Source organism: Eublepharis macularius, chromosome 17 (genome assembly GCF_028583425.1).
Source record: "Eublepharis macularius isolate TG4126 chromosome 17, MPM_Emac_v1.0, whole genome shotgun sequence".
NCBI lineage: Eukaryota > Metazoa > Chordata > Lepidosauria > Squamata > Eublepharidae > Eublepharis > Eublepharis macularius.
In genome coordinates, this window is record NC_072806.1 from 1,675,043 (window position 1) to 1,690,935 (window position 15,893).

General features: G+C 50.3%; 1 protein-coding gene across 1 annotated transcript in view; it reads left to right on the forward strand.

Moving 5' to 3' along the window:
• Positions 1-4,974, forward strand: part of IGSF21 (immunoglobin superfamily member 21) — a 174,228-nt gene extending 169,254 nt beyond the window's left edge. The window contains exons 9-10 of the mRNA XM_055001645.1: positions 1,518-1,556; positions 4,667-4,974. Of these exons, the coding sequence (XP_054857620.1) occupies positions 1,518-1,556; positions 4,667-4,740 (113 nt within the window). The 3' untranslated portion in view covers positions 4,741-4,974. The remainder of the gene's footprint in view (positions 1-1,517; positions 1,557-4,666) is intronic.
• The last annotated feature ends 10,919 nt before the right edge of the window (positions 4,975-15,893 follow it).

The window sequence follows — 15,893 nt, forward strand, 5'->3', positions numbered from 1 at the left end:
ATCCCCGTTCTTTAGCCAACTGTGCCCTGAAACTCAGCTCTGGGGCAGGTACAATCTCCATTTATAGAATCATAGAATCAGAGGGTTGGGAGGAAACTCTAGGGTCATCTAGTCCAACCCCCTGCACAATGAGGGAAATTCACAAATACCTCCCTCCCTCCACATACACCCCCAGTGGCCCCTGCTCCATGCCCAGAAGATGGCAAAACTCCATCAGGATCCCTAGACAAACTGGCCTGGTGAAAATTGCTACCTGAGCCCAAGGTGGCGATCGGCCTTAGCCTGGGCATGGAAGAAGGGGCCACGAGAACTAAGCACTGATGCGACCCTTCCTGCCCTCCCTCTTATGATCTGCCCAGGTTCACAGAATCAGCATTGCTGTCAGATGCAATGGTTATTGTGGTCTTCACTAATGAGCTTGCTTTCCCCAAAAGCCAGGCTCCGAGACTGACAAAGACTCCTGAGACCGCATCCCTCCAGTCTCTGTCCCTGGAGCTACAACCCCACCCCCCCTGACTTGCAAAACTGGCGTTGGATGCATTTCCTTCTCCACTCCCCTCTCCCATCTGGCTCCTGCAGCACTCTATGGGTCCTGGTCGGCTATGAGAGGCTCTGCACACACACCAAACTGCCACAAGGGGGACTCATGACTTACTGAAGGGGGCAGGAACTTTGTCCCTGTCTCACTGCCCCACTGAGTGCCAGCAGGGGACTGGGGAGCCCTAACCCTCAGCTACCATGTTGCTTTGGGTAATGTTCATAGTACATGTATATGTGGGCCATAACCTAAAGGACACTACTGGCTGGAACATTGGCAGGTACCACAGGCAGCAGGTTCAAGGGAAAGTTGTGTGTTATGGTCTGCTTTTCACACACCCTAATCAACGTGGGATGCTTTAGGTCACTGAGTTACTTTCCTTGTGTCAAATATCTCAAACTGCTCTCCAAACAGATCGGGAAGTTTCCATCCTGCTGCCTTTATTACTTCCACATCTCCCTTTGCCCCCTCCCCAATGATTCTGTGACTTCTGCCTCGCGTGAGGGAGCGTGCCACACACATGTACACACGTCGTGCTCCTCTTTCAAAACGTCTGCTTTGGGTCTACCCACTCCCATTCTGAAAACTGAGCATCTGCCCTGAAATTCGGGCCAGGTCGGGCTCCATAGGAAGAGATGCTGGCTGGGCAGTAAACCTGGAACTGGAGCCAATGGGACTGAACTTTCTCCAGGCCTGCCATTAGTGTGCATTGTTAGAGTTATCTGGGCTGGGCCAGACTGGCGGTTTAACTTACTGGGAAAGCTTCGGGTGGGGCACTGCCCTGAAAGGCCACTGGCCACCAGAAGCAAGCTGAGCCACGTGGCCACTGTGGGCGGTTCTGCTTCGACGTGGGCCGTGATGAGTCCTCACCCAGCTCCCCTTCCAAGCAGCCTTGCGTGAAAGTCTACATATCCTTTTCTCATGTGAAATTCCCATCTGTTTATTCTTATTTCTGTTTTTTCCCCCTCTTTCTCATTAGAAAATCCAAATATCCCAAGAGGAACAGATGACTCAAATGGTAAGGTCGCTTTGCCCTCTAACCTCTCTGCTCCTCCACCTCTGCCATTCTGCCCCCCACCCCCAGATCTCCCGGTCTCTTTGGAAGCTCTGCCCATTTTCTCCAGCTTCCCTTTACACCCAGACTTCTTCCCAGAACACCTACAGGGCTCTCCCTCAGTCTCCGAGAAATGCCAACGCTCAGCTGGAGAGTTTGCACGTGGCATGGTTCCTGGTTCACGGATGGCAGATAGCCCAGTGCTGGGAAGGGGCTGGTGGACCAAAGGGCTGCTTTGATGGAAGGGGGCTTCTTCTGTAGAGGACCGTTAAGACTCTCCAATTTGCATGAAGAATCCTGGCTGTGGTAGCATAGTGGTTAAATGATTGGATTGTGACTCGGCACTCTGCTGGTTTGATTCCCACTCCTGCCATGAGCTCAGCCGGTGGACTTGGGGAAGCCCCTGCTCTCAGCCCCGTATTGTAGGGATAACAATAGTACTGACCTTGTTCACTGCTCTGAGTGAGGCAGTGATCTGTCTAGAAGAACAGTATATAACTGCAGTTATTATAGCATAGTGAGTGGTTGGGCTGCGAATCAGCACTCCGCAGGTTCAAATTCCACTACTGTTATGAGCTCAGCTGGTGGCCTTGGGGAAGCCCCTCCTCTCAGCCCCCAGCTGTGTGGTGGGGATAATAATAACACTGACTTTGTTCAGCACGCTGAGTGGGGCACTCATCTGTCTAGAAGAGTAGTGTATAAGCACAGTTGTTGTTGTATTGTCGAAGGCTTTCACGGCCGGAGAACGATGGTTGTTGGGGGTTTTCCGGGCTGTCTTGCCGTGGTCTTGGCATTGTAGTTCCTGACGTTTCGCCAGCAGCTGTGGCTGGCATCTTCAGAGGTGTAGCACCAAAAGACAGAGATCTCTCAGTGTCACAGTGTGGAAAAGATGTAGGTCATTTGTATCTACTCAGGAGGGGTGGGGTTGAGCTGAGTCATTCTGTAAGAGTTTCCCAGGGTGTGGAATGCTAATGGCGGGAGGCTTCACTGTATCCTGAGGCGGTTCTTTTGCATATGGATTGGTGCTTGATGTGCTAATCTTCTCTGCAGGGCTATTGTCGGGTGTGGAGTGTTTTGTTGGCCTGGTGTTTTTCAGAACTGGAGCCCATGCTCTGTTCATTCTTAAGGTTTCTTCTTTCCTGTTGAAGTTTTGCTTATGCTTGTGAATTTCAATGGCTTCCCTGTGCAGTCTGACAAAGTAGTTGGAAGTGTTGTCCAGTATTTTGGTGTCCTGGAATAAGATACTGTGCCCTGTTTGAGTTAGGCTGTGTTCAGCCACTGCTGATTTTTCAGGCTGTCCAAGTCTGCAGTGTCTTTCATGTTCTTTTATTCTTGTCTGGATGCTACGCTTTGTGGTCCCGATGTAAACTTGTCCACAGCTGCAGGGTATACGGTATACTCCTGCAGAGGTGAGGGGATCTCTGCTGTCTTTTGCTGATCGTAGCATCTGTTGTATTTTTCGGGTGGGTCTGAATACTGCTTGAAGGTTATGCTTTTTCATAAGCTTTCCCATCTGATCAGTAATTCCTTTGATATATGGCAAAAACACTTTTCCTGTGGGAGACTGTTTTTCTTTGGTTGTTTGATTCATCCTGGGTTTGATTGCTCTTCGGATTTCATTTCTGGAGTAGCCATTTGCCTGAAGTGCGTGGTTTAGATGATTAATTTCCTCATTGAGAAAGCGCGGCTCACATATCCGTCTTGCACGATCCACTAATGTTTTCATTATGCCTCTTTTCTGTCGGGGGTGGTGATTGGAGTTTTTGTGTAAGTACCGATCAGTGTGAGTTGGTTTCCTGTAGACCTTGTGACCTAACTGAAAGAGCAATCAAACCCAGGATGAATCAAACAACCAAAGAAAAACAGTCTCCCACAGGAAAAGTGTTTTTGCCATATATCAAAGGAATTACTGATCAGATGGGAAAGCTTATGAAAAAGCATAACCTTCAAGCAGTATTCAGACCCACCCGAAAAATACAACAGATGCTACGATCAGCAAAAGACAGCAGAGATCCCCTCACCTCTGCAGGAGTATACCGTATACCCTGCAGCTGTGGACAAGTTTACATCGGGACCACAAAGCGTAGCATCCAGACAAGAATAAAAGAACATGAAAGACACTGCAGACTTGGACAGCCTGAAAAATCAGCAGTGGCTGAACACAGCCTAACTCAAACAGGGCACAGTATCTTATTCCAGGACACCAAAATACTGGACAACACTTCCAACTACTTTGTCAGACTGCACAGGGAAGCCATTGAAATTCACAAGCATAAGCAAAACTTCAACAGGAAAGAAGAAACCTTAAGAATGAACAGAGCATGGGCTCCAGTTCTGAAAAACACCAGGCCAACAAAACACTCCACACCCGACAATAGCCCTGCAGAGAAGATTAGCACATCAAGCACCAATCCATATGCAAAAGAACCGCCTCAGGATACAGTGAAGCCTCCCGCCATTAGCATTCCACACCCTGGGAAACTCTTACAGAATGACTCAGCTCAACCCCACCCCTCCTGAGTAGATACAAATGACCTACATCTTTTCCACACTGTGACACTGAGAGATCTCTGTCTTTTGGTGCTACACCTCTGAAGATGCCAGCCACAGCTGCTGGCGAAACGTCAGGAACTACAATGCCAAGACCACGGCAAGACAGCCCGGAAAACCCCCAACAACCACAGTTGTTGTTGTTGTTATGTAGTCGTCTACATTTCCTGTTCCAAAAGGGGGGTCTCAGTAAGCCACAGGAGCCAAGAAGACCTTCTGTTCCTCTTCCTGAGAACTAAAGGAAGCCACTGCCAGTCAAAGTGGGCAATGCTGGGCGAGGTGGACTCGTGGTCTTGCCCCGGGAAAGGCAGAAGAATTGCCTCCCCCCTAATAAAAATGTGACCGTTATCCATGTTAATACTGTCGTGTGATGGCAAATGTGGGCCACTCCCTTCCCTCCTCCGCCACCACTAGAAGGGGGTCCCTTCTAAATGACATAAATGGGGACTGTGTCTGGATTGGATTGTCTTGCTGCGGCTAAAAACCTGAGTGCCTTCTCCAACAGGTATTTTTCCCCCATCCAGGTGCGGCCCGCAGTCTCACCGGCTCCAGCCTTGTTCTGGCCCTCGTCTTAACAGTGATCTCAGAAATGACGTGAAACCTTCGCCAAGCCCCTTCTCCTCTCTCAAATGGCGCCCTGCAGCACTCACATCTCCCTGGACTGGTTTTCTCTTCTTCTTCTTCTTCTTCTTCTTCTTCTTCTTCTTCTTCTTCTTCTTCTTCTTCTTCTTCTTCACTTTTCTTTTTCTTTTCTAAACTATTTGCAGTCTTGTTATCAGTCTCTTTCTGTCTGTGTCTTGGCTTCATCATCCAGTTTAATTAAAAACAAAACAATGACCAAAAGAATTTATGTCAGGAATGAGACTCGTGCTGATTATTTCCCTGTTGCGTTGCATGCAAGTGGTAACGGCAGTGGTTTTTACAGAAAAGGAGCTGGCCTGCAAAGTCCATACAAAACCGCATCGGGTGTACAGAGAAGCAGTTTTTGAGGAACGGGAGTGTGCAAACCTTTCGCAGTTCGCATGGGAGCTCTCCGTTTGCCACATGGCATGTCTTGGGCAGAAGCCGTTGGGCTGGTGTGCCACCCGGCATCTTACAAGCGATGCAGGTCCACTGAGCCCTGGCCTTATGTCTGAAGAAGGGAGCTCTGGCTCTCAAAAGCTTACACCCTGTTCTACTGCAGACCAAAACGGCCACCCACTTAAACGTCAGCCCTGGCCTTATCTTGTCAGGCAATTCTGAGGGTGCTGAGCAGAAGCACAGCTGCAGAACCTCTTGGCAGGCTTTGCGAAAGGCAAACCCTGAGACAGGACCCTGCAATTCCACCGGCAGGTAGCCAGGTGCCTCTGTGAAGCTGAAGTCAGCTGAGGCTGACTCTGGGGCCAGTGGCTACTCTGCCACCAAAGCCCCGCAGAAAGAGGCCCTGCAGAGCTCGGGCATCTTTTCTTGGGATACCACCCTCCCCCTCCCCCGTCCCAACCCCACCATACAAGCTTGTGAGCATAACTTGGTTGCAGATTTGCAACCCAGAATCCCCCCCGCAACCAGTTGGGCCCCAGGAAAGTGCTTCCGTTCCCCCTCCTCCCCGGGACCAACATAAGGATCTCCCTCTCTGTGTTGCAATATTTACAGACTGCTGGCGCTGCCACATGACTGAGCCACGACAGCTGAGGGGAGTGGGGGCAGCTCCCACAGCTGTGCAAAATTGACCTCCAGTGTGACAGTTCAGAGTTGTGTGTACCTGTGCTAATTCACGGGGTGGGGCATTCAAAAGGCAGCACCAGCTTCTATTTTCAATTCTTAAAAAAAAAAATCTGATTTGCAAAGATGCGCTTGAAAGTGGACCGTCCTTGGGGGGGGGGAGTCGTTGGAGGGCGGCAGGCATCTGACTGAGGGTAGGAGGCCCGTTCCCTTCTCGTTACCTTTCTGCAGAAATGATGCAAAATATTTTTGAAAGGTTTTGGAATAAATTATGCATCATGAGATGAAACCATACCAACCTGCTTAATGACTATGATGCCTGCCAGTTGCAGAATTCCTCTTTAAACCGCTGCCGGTAGAACAGACCTGGAAAGCTGCTTTGACGTACAGGCGCAGAATATTAAAGGGGCACAGCCACGCCGGCATCGGGGCTTTCCAGGAGGGAGCCGGGAATGCAAAGGTTGCTCTTCCCGCACACACACATGCCACCCTTCACCCCTTCGCTAGCTCGTTTTAATAAGCAAACAAAACGCCTTAATCGGGCTCCTGGATTGTTTATTCATGCTGGATCCTCTGTCCCCGTGAAGCAGTGATGGTGGGGTGCATATTAATTTCAATTTCCTTTCCTATTCGAGCACCTGTGAGTTTGCTTGGGTGGGGAAGGATCAGGCAGAGACACTCCTGCCATACCAATCTGAGATTTTAAATTTGGGAGAGGGGGGGCGGGGTTGCTGCTCCTGTAGGAGCCCTGCTGGGTTTCCCTTCCCCACCTTCTTTGGGGAAGCTGGCAAGAATTGGATGCAAACATTAACCTGCTTCTGGGGACCCAAGGAAGTCTGAACCGCATCCATCAGTCTATCACTGACAAAATATGTCCATGGAGAGAAGCTTCAGAGGAAACACAGGCAAGGTGAGGCTCCGCCGGGCCCAGAAGATGGACCCAGCAGTGGGGCTAGCTTGTAGGCACCCTGGCGAGGCTCAGTTCACACGGAATTTGGGATACAAAAACAGTCCCTTTCCTTTCTAGCCAGCAAGCTCTGGCCTGCTTCCTCAGCTGGAGGAAGGGTCATCCCCATCTCTGCATCAGGTATGACGGGATTGCTCAGTCATTCTCGACGCAGAGACGCACCGGGAGCCTCCTTTCTCAGTAGAGGGTGCTTGTTGCATCTCTGAACAAGTCTCTGGTCTGGATTTGTCACCTCCCCTCCAGGCAGCATGCCCAGAACAGTGACTCCTGCAGAAACCACAGTCCCTCGGCTCTACCGAGAGCACCTTTTGGGCTGCCGAATGTGCTCTCAATTTAAGGTTGGAAAAAGGAAAGAGGGTCTGAGCTAGCGAGTTTTAGGAAAACATCGGTCCCAACGCTGAAAGGCCCTTAGCCACAGACAGCACTTTGGACATGCTTCGGGGACCGTCAGCCTCCACAACAGACCTGCCTGAGCGGCTGCCTCCTTTGCTCCATGCCTCCGAAGCCCAGCCACTGGCTGCCAAATCACCACCCTCACCTGATCCTCCCTGAGCTCTGGCGCCATTCAGCAACTCCTCCGCTGCTGGGGGGGGGGGCGACTTCAAGGAGTTTGTCAGGGGAAAAAGCCTCCTTGGGACAATAGCTCACAGCAGCCACAAGAACTCCTACTTTGAGTAGCCCCCTGGGAGGGCAGCGCACCCTTATTTATGGGCAGCCAGGCCTTGCATTGAAACGCACTGCGATGCCAAGGTAGTTCTCCAAAGGCAGTTGAGTTGACGGATAGGTGCTGCAGCTTCAGGAGCGATGGGGGGCCCCAACGCAGGAAGCGAAGGAGGAGGGGGAATGGGGAGGAAGAGGAGGGGGGCTGAGAAGCAGTCAACACTCGGCAAGCATGTCCTGAGCTAGAACCAGTGACCTCGGGGTCTTACACGGCTGCTTTGCATGTAGGGTGAGCCCTGAGCCGTGGGCACTGCAGATTGGGTTGCAATGTGCCACGGCAGGGTTGCCACCTCTGAATGGGAGAATTTCTGCAGCTTTGGGGGTGGAGCCTGGGGTGGGGGGTGAGGGAGAGCATTTATTATTATTTTATTCCATGTTTAGCCCTCCCTCCCCACAAACGGGCTCCGGGTGGGTTACATCAAGAATAAATACAATTTAAAATCACGATAAAATCAAACAACCATAATACCCATAAAATATACAGGCTGCAATCCCCGAGATGGCAGGTCCTCAACTTTAACATCTGTCCTGTTTACAGTAAACAGGGAAGGGAAAGGGCCACATTCGAGCCAGACTGATTCATATGGGGGGCCCAAGATGATAACACAGACCCCCCTCCAAACAGGCGACTGGTGGGGATGTGGTTGCCAACCTCCAGGTGGGACCAGGAGATCTCTTGGAATTAAAATGGTTGGAAACGGGCTACTCTGCTCGATGAACTCACCTTGATCAGATATTCACATTCTTATGAATCTTGGCAGATGCTCTGTTTCCAGGGCTTCAGTGTTTTGAGCCTAGAGCAGGACCTGGTTTTGGTCCGAAGGCACTTAAAGCCATTCATCAGCACCGTTACGGCAGCTGCCAAGCCAACGGGGTAGGACTAGGGAGTAGGGGTGTGCAAGCCAAAAATTTTCGGCTATAGCCGAAAGTAGAAAGCCGAAAGAAAATTCTCTATCGTTAAAGCTGAAAGCCGAAACAAGAATCTCTTTCGGGATTCGGGATTCGGGATTCTTTCGGCATTATTTCGGCATTCTTTCGGCTTTTTTCTATGGGAAAATGCCTCCGTCTTCCAGGACGCCTGGAGGAGGCATTTTCCCACCGAATAAGCCCATAATTGGTGGGGACCTTCCTCTAACCCTTCTCTAACAACCACCCAAGTTTCAGACAGATTGGACTTTGGGGGGCCATGTTATGGCCCCCCAAAGCAGGTCCCCCCATCCTCCCATAAAGGAGCATCTTCTTCATTATTTCCTATGGGGAAAAAATGAAGAAGCAGGCTTCCTTTGCCAGGGGTGGCATTTTGCATGCAAAATGCCCCCTTACCCTCAGGGGCCCTTCTCCCACCCCTCCTCCCACCCCCCACCAAGGCTCAGCCTGCTCCCACTTGGGGGGGCCATTTCATGGCCTCCCCAAGTAGGTGCTCTAATCTCTACCACTGACAGCTGGGGGAGGCTTGTGTTGCCAGGGGTGGCATTTTGCATGCAAAATGCCCCCCAACCCTCTGGGGCCCTTCTCCCACCCCTCCTCCCACCCCCCACCAAGGCTCAGCCTGCTCCCACTTGGGGGGGCCATTTCATGGCCTCCCCAAGTAGGTGCTCTAATCTCTACCACTGACAGCTGGGGGAGGCTTGTGTTGCCAGGGGTGGCATTTTGCATGCAAAATGCCCCCCAACCCTCTGGGGCCCTTCTCCCACCCCTCCTCCCACCCCCCACCAAGGCTCAGCCTGCTCCCACTTGGGGGGGCCATTTCATGGCCTCCCCAAGTAGGTCCTCTCAGCCCCTAAATTCCACCCCTTACAGCTCCACACAAACCCAATTCCCCCCAGCTGCCACACACAGACCCAAATCCCCACATTAGCCCCTCACAGACCCAAATCCACCCCCACCTGCCCCACACCCATAACCCCAGGAACAGGCTGGCAAAGGCCAGCCCTCTCCCTTTGTTCCCTATGCTGGGAACTTCTAAACTCTCTTTCCCTGGGCAATTCTGCACAGCCCAGGGGTGCCACAATGGTGGGCACACTTCTGAGTGCCAGCTGGTCCCTGTGAAAGAGCACCTGAACCACAGACACCCTCCCTCAAATTCCCCCACCACCTACAGAGATGGCTGGCCAGCCAGCCCCATTGTTCCCTATGATGGGAACCAACTGCACAACAAAGAATAAAACAAGAACAACACAAAATAAAGTTTTTTAAAAATTATTTTCTCCCTTCCAAAGTACAAGTAGGCAAAGCATTATGACACATAACACCAGCAGTCCCCCACACAGAAAAATAACACAACTCACTTAACATCAGAGAATCACAAAGCACGATTCCTGTCAAAAACACTTTATTTCTTGAACAGCTTTAGGCTACACAGCAGGGGGGGGACACCAAAGGGCATGGCAGCAGTATCTTACACAAAAATAACACAACTCACTTAACATCAGAGAATCACAAAAGCACAATTCCTGTCAAAAACACTTTATTTCTTGAACAGCTTTAGGCTACACAGCAGGGGGGGGACACCAAAGGGCATGGAAGCAGTATCTTACACAAAAATAACACAACTCACTTCACATTAAAGAATCACCCCAAAAAATTGCTGTCAAAAGCACTTTATTTCTGTAACTGCTTTAGGTTACACAGTAGGAAGGCACCACAGAGCAGGAAAGCAGTGTACTACACAAAAATAACACAACTCACTTCACATCAGAGAATCACACAAACACAATTGCTGTCAAAAACGGTGAAGTGGGTTGTATTATTTTTTGTAGTACATTGCTATCATGCCCTTTTGTGCCCTCCTACTGTGTAACCTAAAGCTGTTCAAGAAATAAAGTGTTTTTGCCAGGAATTGTGTTTTTGTGATTCTCTGATGTTAAGTGAGTTGTGTTATTTTTGTGTAAGATACTGCTTCCATGCCCTTTGGTGTTCCCCCCCTGCTGTGTAGCCTAAAGCTGTTCAAGAAATAAAGTGTTTTTGCCAGGAATTGTGTTTTTGTGATTCTCTGATGTTAAGTGAGTTGTGTTATTTTTGTGTAAGATACTGCTTCCATGCCCTTTGGTGTTCCCCCCCTGCTGTGTAGCCTAAAGCTGTTCAAGAAATAAAGTGTTTTTGACAGGAATTGTGCTTTTGTGATTCTCTGATGTTAAGTGAGTTGTGTTATTTTTGTCCAATCTGTCTGAAACTTGGGTGGTTGTTAGAGAAGGGTTAGAGGAAGGTCCCCACCAATTTTGGGCTTATTCGGTGGGAAGATGCCTCCCCCAGACGTCCGGGAAGACGGAGGCATTTTCCCATTGAAAAGCCGAATGAAAGACGAAAGAATCCCGAAACGTTTCGGCTTTTTTCTTTCGGCTACCCGAAACGTTTCGGGATTCCCCGAAACGTTTCGGCATTCCCTGAAAGAAGCCGAAACACTTTTGTTTCGGCATTCTTTCGGCATTCTGAATGCCGAAACGCACATCCCTACTAGGGAGGCATGCGGTGTGCAGCAGGTAGCGAAAACCCAAAGCCATGCAAAATGAGATAAATTGCCGCTGACAGAACGAGCCCACCAGCTTCTCCCCTCAAATGTCAACCTGAATGCAAGGACAAGCGTGCTGTGGGACTTTTGCTCTCGGTTGGCCTTGGAATGGTGTCTCCTAAGATGGTGCAAAAACTCAGCAATTTGTGCCCGAACAATTACAGCCATTGTCTGTAATTCTTTTGCTCTGATTTAAGGGGTGTTTGGAAGGGATAGCTATGGAGGAACGAATGCAGAGAGCTAGGACTCCTGAGTGGACTAGTGAAGTTGGGGGTGGCTGGCTGACCCCCCCCCCCCTTTATGAAGGGGAAATGTAGGTTTGCTTTGCTTAGGAGCAAATCCAAGCTAATTTCATCACACTCGTGCACCCCATGGATCTGGGGAAGTCAGAAAAGGTGATCCTTTAAATGTAAGGAGGGCCCCTCTGAATTAGACCGGTGGTCCCCCTAGTCCAGGTCCACTACCCTGTTTCTAAGAATGGTCAGCTGGATACTTCTAAATCACTTACTAGCAGAACATCTGAAGAAGTGAGCTGTGACTCATGAATAGGGGTGTGCAATTCGGGTATATGATACCCGAAAACCCCCCGAAACAACCTGTTTCGGGTTGTTTCGGGCACAAACCCTACCACAAATTGTGTTAGTCTTATAGGGGCCACTGGACTCTTGCTCATTTCTCCGGCTACAGACAGACTAACTCGGCTACCCAACTTGATCTAGGAGAACATGAGCACAAAGGCCACGTGTTCTGATGCCTTTTTAAATAGGGTTAAACAAACCCGTGGAAAATAGGTCTATCAACGGATAAATGAAACTTCCATATTCAAAGGCAGCGTACCTCCGAATGCCAGTTTTGGGGGAGCAACCAGTAGGGTGAAACGTCGTCTCCTTGCCCAGTCTGTGGTCTTCTCAGAAGCCTTTGGCTGGCTTCTGTTGCTGGACTGGATGGACTGAGAGCGGGACCACAAGTGACGCCTGACACAGGTTAGACACTTGCCAGCTTCCCTCAAGTTTTGATGGGAAATGTAGGCATCCTGGTCTTGCAGCTTGGTTCTCTGACTGCTGTCCAATGGACTTTTCAACTGTCACTTGTCCAACATTCCGCCAAGCTGCCTACATTTCCCATCAAAACTTGAGGGAAGCTGGCAAGTGTCCAACCTGTGTCAGGCGTCACTTGTGGTCCCGCTCTTAGAATCATAGAATCATAGAGTTGGAAGAGGCCATACAGACCTTCTAGTCCAACCCCCTGCCCAGTGCAGGATCAGCCTAAAGCATCTCTGACAAATATTCATCCAGTCTCGTCTTGAAAACTGCCAGTGAGGAGGAGCTCACCACCTCCCTAGGCAACTGATTCCACTTTTGAACTACTCTGACCATGAAAAAGTTCTTCCTAATATCCAGCCGGTACCTTTGTGCATGTAATTTAAGCCCATTGCTTTGGTTCCTACCCTCTGCTGCCAACAGGAACAGCTCCTTGCCCTCCTCCAAATGACAGCCTTTCAAATATTTAAAGAGAGCAATCATGTCCCCCCTCAACCTCCTCTTCTCCAAACTAAACATTCCCAAGGCCCTCAGCCTTTCTTCGTAGGGCTCAGTCTCCAGACCCCTGATCATCCTCGTCGCTCTCCTCTGCACCCTCTCAATTTTGTCCACATCCTTTTTGAAGTGAGGCCTCCAGAACTGCACACAATACTCCAGGTGCAGCCTGACCAATACTCCAGGTGCGGACTTGGTCTTTCCATCTTAAGATAAGAGACACCTCCATGTTCCTTGCTGCCGGAATCTAGCATTAGAAAGAGACTCCTTCAAAACATGGCGATTCCATGTAGCTGTTATGGCTACTAGCCAGTGATAGATCTCTACATTAGCCTCACCTTGTTTCCATATCCTATAGCTTGAATTTGTTCAACCCTTCTACCCTCCCCCCATTCTACACCTGAAATATATACTTAATATGTTGGAAAATTGCCTTCACCTTGAACTCATTCATCTCTTGGTTTTTTATTCTACAGACACTCAGATATATATATAAAACTCTCTCTTACACACACACCCCTAACTTGTTCTCCAGGGGCTATTAACCACGAATAATTTATCCTGGAAATTTGTTATGTTAGAATTACCAATTAGATATGATTATAACTTACCGCAGCTAACTCTGTGCCGCTGTTGAAAAATCTGAATCCCATTAAAATCAAATTAGCATATATTAGGCAAAATATGGGTTTTACTGCACTGCACTAGGAGTTTTGATTGCCTCAGCTTGGCCAGCCGGGTTGCGGCAAGCTGTTGGCCACTCGTGGGGAGACTGGACTGGTAGGCAATGGAAGTCTGGGTGGTTCAGGGTCTGTTCTTGGCCAGGACTTCTGAAGCCAAGAATGCCCCCCGAAGAGTCTGAGGGAGGGTCCTTGCCACTGAAAATGCAAGGCAAAAAAATAATATCTTAAGTAAACTGGAAGTAAACAGGCAAAACAGTCAAGGGAAGCAAGTCAACAGTTCAGCTAAATAAAATCAAACTTCTCCCAGAATGGTTCAGATTTGTGCTGAAAAAAAATCCTGAAGCTCTTCTCCAGGCAAAACATCCAAAGGATGAGAGAAGCCAACCACCTGTCAGGATCAGAACGCTCTTTTGTATACCTATGCTTAACCGACTCCATATTTAATCCTTTCAGTGTTCAGTGCTTTCTTCCCCAGGTGCAGAGCTTCCCAGGCAGCTATCTCACAGACCCGCATTGTTTTGGCTACCGACGTTCCACCAAGAACCGGCCTTGGGGAAGCTTTCGCTTTTGCAGCTTCAAAGGGAATATTATGAGAACTGTGGGGGGAGGATGGGTCAGCTATGATATTTAATATGTATCTCTTGCTTTGCCTGGCATTGGTAACAATGCATATGTACCAACCTGGATATTGCATTCAGGCCAGTGGACTATAATAATCTTTTTCTTCATTAAATGCTTTTTGGAAACAATGGACTTTTGTCTAATTGCAGAAGGCAGACTGGAGTAAGGATTTTATCTAGCCACAGTTCTGACATTTTGTTACCAATCTTCTTTCCAATGCCTCAACCGGATCAAACGGACTCCAAAGCTGTCCCGTCCCGGGACCCTTTGTTCGATCCGTATGTCTCTCCCGGTCCTCGAGGCTCGGAATCGTCTCAAGTTGTGCCAAGGAGACAAGGGTCCACGGTTACAACTATTTTTACCCTCGCTCCCAGTACGGAGAGAACGAGGCCCAGCGCATCAGCCGTTCCATTGTTCAGCGTGCCAACCCCGACGCAGTGGGGCGCCCGGCCCAGAGAAACGAGGGAGCGGAGGATCAGCGCGATGTTTACCCAAATACAGTTGGATAGCCGGCGTAGCCTGGGATCTATACCGGAGCAAGCTGAGGGCCGTCCATGGCTGTTCTGGAACCGGACGGCCGAGCGAACGGAAGGGGATACTTCCCAACGAAGTGCTCTGAGCTGGGACTATTCCGAAGTCACCCTGAGAGCGGGGGAGCCAGATGTTGGAGAGCATCAATGGGCACAGCTCCAGAGTAGAACCATTGCCATTGATTCTGGGATTTCAGCAATCACTGGATTAACCAAAGGTGTACTTGCTGCGCGGTCGCAGGAGGAACAAGGGGTGGAAGCACCCCTGCCGTGGCAACAGACGCTGAGCACGGACCACCCGACAACCCCTCCAACTACTGGGGATACGGGGGATCCGCAGCAGTCCACAGACAGAGTACAGAGATTGGAGAATAGACTACAGAATATGGAAGAGAGTCTAGCCAACGCTGTACATCTGCTTTCAGTTTTAGTGGCGGGAGACAGAGACTGGGCTCCGCCAACGGGCTTGTCTGGAATTAGCCAGAGTCTGGCTAACTTGCAAGAACAGATATGGCCGCAGCAACCGTCGGAAACGGGTGAGGAGATTGGGGCCACTGGAGGGGGATCCCTCTTGACGGGTGAAGGTGATGAACCGTGTCCGGATGACCGGTACCCAGACCAGCCCGCAACCACTGATACCAGCAGTAGCAAGGAGACGGAGGAGGAGGAGGAAGAACCGCCACGCAGACCGGCTTCCCCTATAATTCCTCCACCAACCACCCAAGCGAGTCAGCCCACAACACCGACGGTGGTTCCAGGAACTTTGCCGATACAACCACGCGGGCTGACCTCCCCTATAGTTTACCCACCGACAACTCAAGCAAGTCAACCAATTACGCCGCGGGTGGTTCAAGGAACGCCGACCTCGCCGAGGGGACCTCGCCCCACCCGACCAGCGCCAACCCGACCGATGCTGCGCCAGCCGACACCGAGGGGGCCCCTGCCATCTCCGGGGTCGATACCGCTAACGGGGCCGGTGGCCCCTCCGCCTCTACAACCTCTGCACCCACAGCCAACGCCAAGGCAACCGGTTCCCCAACCTCAACCGCATTCCCACCCGCGCCAGCCTCCGCTGCAACTGGGGCCAATGGACGTTTATCCCATGGCAGACCAAACCCCCAGACAGGATTTACCCATGGGATGGGTCAAACTGGACGCTACTTTTGATGGAGACCCTTCCAAATTGGGATTTTTCCTGGTACAAGTGGTGCAATTTTTTAATCGTTGGGGACACCTGTTTGGAAGCGAAGCCAGCCAGATAGAACATCTGGGATCGCGTCTCCAAGGTAAAGCGGCTGACTGGTACGTGGGACTATATAATGTGGGGGCCCCCGAGTTAGAAACTCTCCAAGGGCTAGTGGATGCTATTCGGGTGCAATATGAAGATCCCTTGGAGGAAACTTGGGCTAGAACGGAGTTACAAGCAATTAGGCAAGGCAGCATGTCGGCTAGAGACTATGCCACACAATTCCGACAGCTCGCTGCC